Here is a 5,819-nt window from a genome sequence, read left to right on the forward strand (position 1 = left end):
CGTTGTAAACAGCGTTACAATGGAATAACTTCGTTAGCATAATCGCGTCACAGAGTCGCCTGGCGCCCCCTGCCTCTCCCGCTCCACTGCACCCCTTTTGGATTTTACGGGTGGTTTCCCTCCGGACAGGCTCGTGGGCGGACCCGATCCGATCCGCTGCCGCGTTTAACCGTCGCTCCGGTATTATTCATTGTCGCGATTGAATCGTTTATCTCGTCGTTGCTCGGCTGACCGCGCGACGGCATCGTCTACACGACATCGACAACACGAATCTCTAGATTTAGCGCAACGATTCCGTTGCTAAATGAGCCTAAATGATCCATTTGCGTTTGAATGCCGAACACATCTCAGATGATTTGCGAAGATTTCGGTCGTACGAATTGCTTGCAAGGACGTCTTCGTATTTAGAGAAATATATATAATATTTCTTCGTTTATCTTTTGCTCTTGTAGAGACATTTAAGAAATCCGAATATCCGCCAATTTTCGTCTCCTTCGTGGTTCACTCATCGAACAAAACGTTTAAACGTGTTTTCTGAAATAGAACAGAAATTCCTTTTGAAAAAAAAAAGGATGAATTTCACGCATGAGACTTCACCTGACTCGGTTTCTTTATTGAAAGATCAAAAGAAACACTGCGAGATATGAACCACTTTCAGATCTATTTAAAAACCAGCCCAGATATTTCGTCTGTCAATCCGTCGACGTTGATCGGCAAATTATAATCGTCATGGACTATAGGCAAGCGCGGAGATAATTCGCACAGCGTTTTCCCAGTAATTACGGTAGATCTCTCGTCAGACCGCGGCGATATCGAATTAATTCTACGCGCGATCCCGCCGACGTACATGACATTTTTCGCCCTCCAGTCTTCGTTTGCGTTTACAATGGAAATGTTAAGCGAGTCGTGGATTCGCAACGCTCGTCACTCTTGTTCGCCGCCCGACAAAGCGGTTCTCCCGTGTTCGCGGACGTCAATTTAAGCGCGAGAGCGAGGGCGCCGAGAGTTTGACGCGTTCACAATCGCTGCCATCGTTGACGGACGAAAGATCATCGTGAAACGTTTCTCGAGGGACTGTCTATCGCCGGCGCAAATCGTTCAACGATAACTGCTCCATGAATTATTGGCGGATCGTTTCAACGCGGTTGAAAATTTCATACTCGGCGCGATGTTCATTCCTCGATCATCCTTGCAGATTAAAAAAAAAAAAAAATAAACAAATCATCCTCGTCTTTAAATTGGAAAACATTCTGGAGAAATCTTGAAAACAAAAGGATTGTTTCGTTTACGGAGAAATGAATTTTTTAGAAGAACTTCGATCGTTGCAACTGTCGTAGTATAATGTTGTACAATCTTGCAAGGTTGTAAGTCGAAGGCATCGTCACAATCCACGATTTTATAACGGTTTGACTGTTTAACTTCTTCTCGATTTGCACGCAAATACTTTCATAAAAACCGATCGATGACGAATTCGTTCTAACAGGGATAAGAAAAACTCGGAATCTGTGGTTGTTACGCCATTAGGGATTTCCCCTTGGTTAGCCGGCGTCGTACTGATTCCCGACTTCTCCCAGCGCGACGAAAAATAATCTCTTTTCTTCTCGTCTCCCCCTTCTAGCCTAGAACGCCCGCTGCGGACGTCAAAATATGACAGCTCTCTCGGGTCACCACTTTCCGCGACAAGAGTTGCGTTCAAGGGGGTTGCGACGAGCGATCATTAAAATAAAGCGGCGCTCGCCAACCGCTGTGCTCTTGACTGCGTTTCCTCTTCATATACTTCTCCAGAAAATCCTTTCCACATGAATAATATTCAGTTTCTATTGGAAAGTCTTATCTATACGGAACAACATAAGACATTTTGTGTTGGATTATCTTAAATGTTTCACAATTTTGCGTAAAACCGCCATTTATAATATACTGAAGTATTCTTTTTTATATACAGAATAGAATACTTGTTGCAAAATTATGGATAAATTATCGAGCAAGAACTGAATGTTACTTTTATTATGATTCAGTTCATTCGTACAATGCATTGTAGCATAAAATATCGTCAGCAAATGATTAATGAGTTAATTTGGATAAATTATGTGGCAACATGATTCGTACATTTGCAGCTTAAATGAGCGGTCGCATTGAGAGTCACTGTGGTACGCGGTTAAGCTGACGGAAACGGTAAATGGTTCGCATCCAACCCCCTCGACGAGACGCTAATTCATATTCATAGGTGTAGCGTTTAGTATTGTGCCGCTGTGATTCTCCGGAGAGTTTGCACGGAGAAGAACGTCGAGAAAGAGAAACATCAAGTTACATTAACTTGTCGCATTGTCGACGCGCACGGACTCACTGACATCGCGAAATTTCACTCCGGTTTAGGTTACGAATAATAATTAAAAGATATTTTTCGAACACACGTTATATCTTATTCGAATAATTAATCAATTGTTGAAATTTTAAACATTACAACGACCAGTTGCTTTTAGGAATAATTCTTACAAAAAAAAAGCGGCAAATTTTGTTCAGAATTTACAATCGATCTTTAAGTGGTGAAAATCGTCGCATCATCGATAGTTAAGCATTGAAAATTGGATGATGCTACGGCACGTCATACTGAAACTTATATGTCACTGTCATCGATACAAAATTGAAAATTATAGCGCATGATCACTGATTCTTATAGTGTTAATAAAATATGGAAAAATACATATGAAATAAATAAATAATGTGAATTTTCTATTAATATATAGATATAAATGATACATGATAAAATTAGTAATTTTTTTACAATATTTAAGATTTCCCACAAAATCAATTTGAAAATTGATGTTAAAATAGGTGATTGTTCTGCCATCTCCAGGCAGAATAGGAAATTAAATTTATCACTGGATATAGTTGATTCAATAATTCGAAGGCATAATGAACAGAAAATGATATAATAATAATAATATTAAATCCATGACGATTTACTTTTATCCTACTTCATTAATTTTATATTTTAACGAATGAGAAAATACTGAATAAATATAGATTTTCTATAAAAGTATAGAGACCTACAAAAGTTTTATATAAAAAGCGTATTTTATTGGATATTTCGGTATTATCAAAATATTGCCTACGTTAGCTTTTAAATGTTTCAAATATATATTAATAAAATATTAATTATATATACCATACTTACAAAATATTAATTATATATACCATATTTATCATAATTTTAAATGGCTTATTATATGATTTCCTATACATCATGTATGAAACTTTTCATAATTTATTATATAATAACAATAATAATAATAATACTTTTATAGTGCATAATATATAAATAAGATTAGAGAAAAAACGTAATTAAAATGCACTGTTAATGCATAAATATTGCATTTTTAAGATCATTATATTGCAAATAAATTACCTAACAATGTAGTTAGCTACAATCCTCCTTCATTCTTTGTTGGTACTATATTAGGTTTACGAATATGGTGATAAGTTGGTAAAATTTTTAACAAAAATTCTATTTGACTTATTGGAGGCTGAAATAAAACATAAAATCATAAAACGGCCAAATTTCATCTACAAGATCTGAAGTTTGATAGAAACTCACATATGGTTTACCGTGCATTTCTCTACGCTGACATTCATTACCATATATTATAGTATCTTCTGGTATTGTATCTGATTCTGTTAATGAACATGATGCTCCTATAATACAACCATTGGTCAATTCAACCTCACGACCAACATATGCTATAAATAAAAATAGAATGTTTCATAAAATACCTAATATTACAATAAGAAAGTTATCTGTTTAATTACAATAGTTACCTTTGCTTTCTAAAATATTACAATCTCCAACTTTAAATGCTTCGCAAGTACAATCAGTTTCAAATACATTGTAACTGCCTATTATTTGCACCGGAATTGTAGTTGGTTCAGGAGCATCCACTGGTAATCTGTAACATTATAATTGAATATTTTAGTCAAATAATTAAAGAGAAAAAGCAAAGAAGTGTTTGAAATTAAAATTACCTATTTGCTATTGTTGCCATTTCTTCTATAATGTTCCCTTCACCTATTATAATGGGACCAGCTTCTGCGATGATACTTGCCTTTGGATGAATTATAGTGTTTGGTCCAATGGTGATATCCCCTTTTAAAATACTTTCCTCGCATACTAAAGCTCCTACTGCTATTTTCACGCTGTAAAAATTACATTTTCCTATTTTGTAATACAGTAATTACACATAACAGACGTAACCTCAAAAGCATCAGAATGAATCTATCGAGTTTAACAACTAACTAAATACTTTCCTAATTATTTAGAATATTTTCTTAACTATTTCAAGGAAAAACTAATAAAATGTAAATAATTTGAACAAAATTTATAAATTTTCTTACTTTGTACGACGATTGACAAATGAATTCATTGTTAGCAGGTGACACTGTAAACGCCCTCCTTGGTGATTTCGGAGAATTAAACGATGGAGCGCGGGCTTCTTCAAATAATTTAAATTTACAATAAATTCATACTAACAATAAAGTATATGATAAAGTTGTTTAACTTTTCCCTTACAGGCTATATTAATGATTTATCAAATGTTGAAAATATATTGTAAAATGACACAACAAATTTGAAAAGGATTCTATAATTACAAAGCGATTGAAATGTCATTTAAAATTTGTAAATGTTGCAGAATCTCCAAACAAAATTGAAATCAATAAAACTGAAGATACAATAAACCATGAAAAATGCTTGCAAAATATTATTTGTTAATTATCGATATGTACGCGTATTTCTTTTATAATTTGTTTTGTAAATTAAAAAAAAGAAACAAACAAAGTATCTCAGAAATGTAATGGAATTACACAGATGTAATTAAATACAAAATTACTTCGAGCAAATGTTAAAAGGATTAAGAAAGTTAAGGAGATGAGCATTAAGTTGAAGAGGGTGAATCGATAGCGCGTGAGCCGCGCCACTCTAAAAAACATAACTCCTTCACTCGTTTTTTCTTTTTTTTTTTTTAATCGATATTTAATATAACTCTATATTATCCGTCAACTTTTATTTATATATATTATATATATATTTTTATATATTATATATTATAAAATTTAACTCCAAATTGCGATAATAACGTCTAATTGCAACGTGCGTGCGCGTGTACGTGTTGCGCCTTTGTGTGTGTGTGTTTTTCATTAATTTTTTTCTTCAATTCTCCCTTTCTCTCTCGCTCTCTCTCTTTCTCTCTCTCACTCTCACTCTCTCTCTCTCTCTCTCTCTCTCTCTCTCTCTCTCTCTCTCTCTCTCTCTCTTTTTCTCTTGATCGACTGGCCAATTTTCAAAAGCTACGATTCAACGACTTATTGGAGAAAAGATTCGTTCAAACAGAAAAAAAACTTACTTTCCGATTTTATAATTTTTTTCCTCTCGTTCGAAACTTCTCTTCTCATTCGGATGTTGAGATTGAGACACGCTGTTGCTGTTTTATTTCTCGTAAATTAATCGAGCTCGTAGGTTCTTCTAAACGCAAGCTGCGACGTAGTTTGACGCAGTGTGTAAGTTTGATATACGTGCAGCAACATCGCGTTTCACCGCTGTTATCGCGAGGTTTTTTTTTTTTTTTTAGTATCAGTTGAAAGAGCCAGAGCTCATTCGATTACTCCACTTGACTATTCCACCTTGTCTTATTACGCTGTTACTTGGAACTGTTAGATCTATCCGCGCTTTACTTCGGGATTACTCGGCTGAAAACTAGAATAGTTCTATCACGGATAATATCCATTAACAGTTACGTTACGAGCCGCGAAGCATCGTTCTACGACGC

The 5,819-nt window shown here is 34.9% G+C and overlaps 1 protein-coding gene across 2 annotated transcripts; it reads right to left on the reverse strand.

Annotated features, from left to right (window-relative positions):
- Positions 1-1,318: 1,318 nt before the first annotated feature.
- Positions 1,319-4,494, reverse strand: LOC122531784 (dynactin subunit 6). Of its 2 annotated transcripts, XM_043659981.1 has the most exons (6): positions 4,390-4,494; positions 4,021-4,191; positions 3,817-3,944; positions 3,596-3,738; positions 3,407-3,524; positions 1,319-1,834 (listed from the first exon to the last, which is right to left on the reverse strand). In XM_043659981.1, the coding sequence occupies exons 1-5, from the start codon at positions 4,416-4,418 to the stop codon at positions 3,423-3,425; spliced, it is 573 nt and encodes a 190-aa protein (XP_043515916.1). In that variant the 5' UTR covers positions 4,419-4,494; the 3' UTR covers positions 1,319-1,834; positions 3,407-3,422. The 2 variants fall into 2 exon arrangements, with proteins under 2 accessions (XP_043515916.1, XP_043515915.1); XM_043659980.1 differs by lacking the exon at positions 1,319-1,834 and having other exon boundaries at positions 3,129-3,524.
- Positions 4,495-5,819: the final 1,325 nt, after the last annotated feature.

The sequence above is a fragment of the Frieseomelitta varia genome, unplaced genomic scaffold, assembly GCF_011392965.1.
Source record: "Frieseomelitta varia isolate USP_RPSP 00005682 unplaced genomic scaffold, Fvar_1.2 scaffold_416, whole genome shotgun sequence".
Taxonomy (NCBI): Eukaryota; Metazoa; Arthropoda; class Insecta; order Hymenoptera; family Apidae; genus Frieseomelitta; species Frieseomelitta varia.

Excerpts from the sequence above, each read along its gene's own strand:
- LOC122531784 (XM_043659981.1), bottom strand. The coding sequence starts at position 4,418 with ATGAATTCATTTGTCAATCGTCGTACAAA. Across the intron at positions 4,192-4,389 it reads TTTGTCAATCGTCGTACAAA|CGTGAAAATAGCAGTAGGAG; the intron begins GTAAGAAAATTT and ends TAATTTTTACAG. Across the intron at positions 3,525-3,595 it reads AAATGCACGGTAAACCATAT|CCTCCAATAAGTCAAATAGA; the intron begins GTGAGTTTCTAT and ends GTTTTATTTCAG.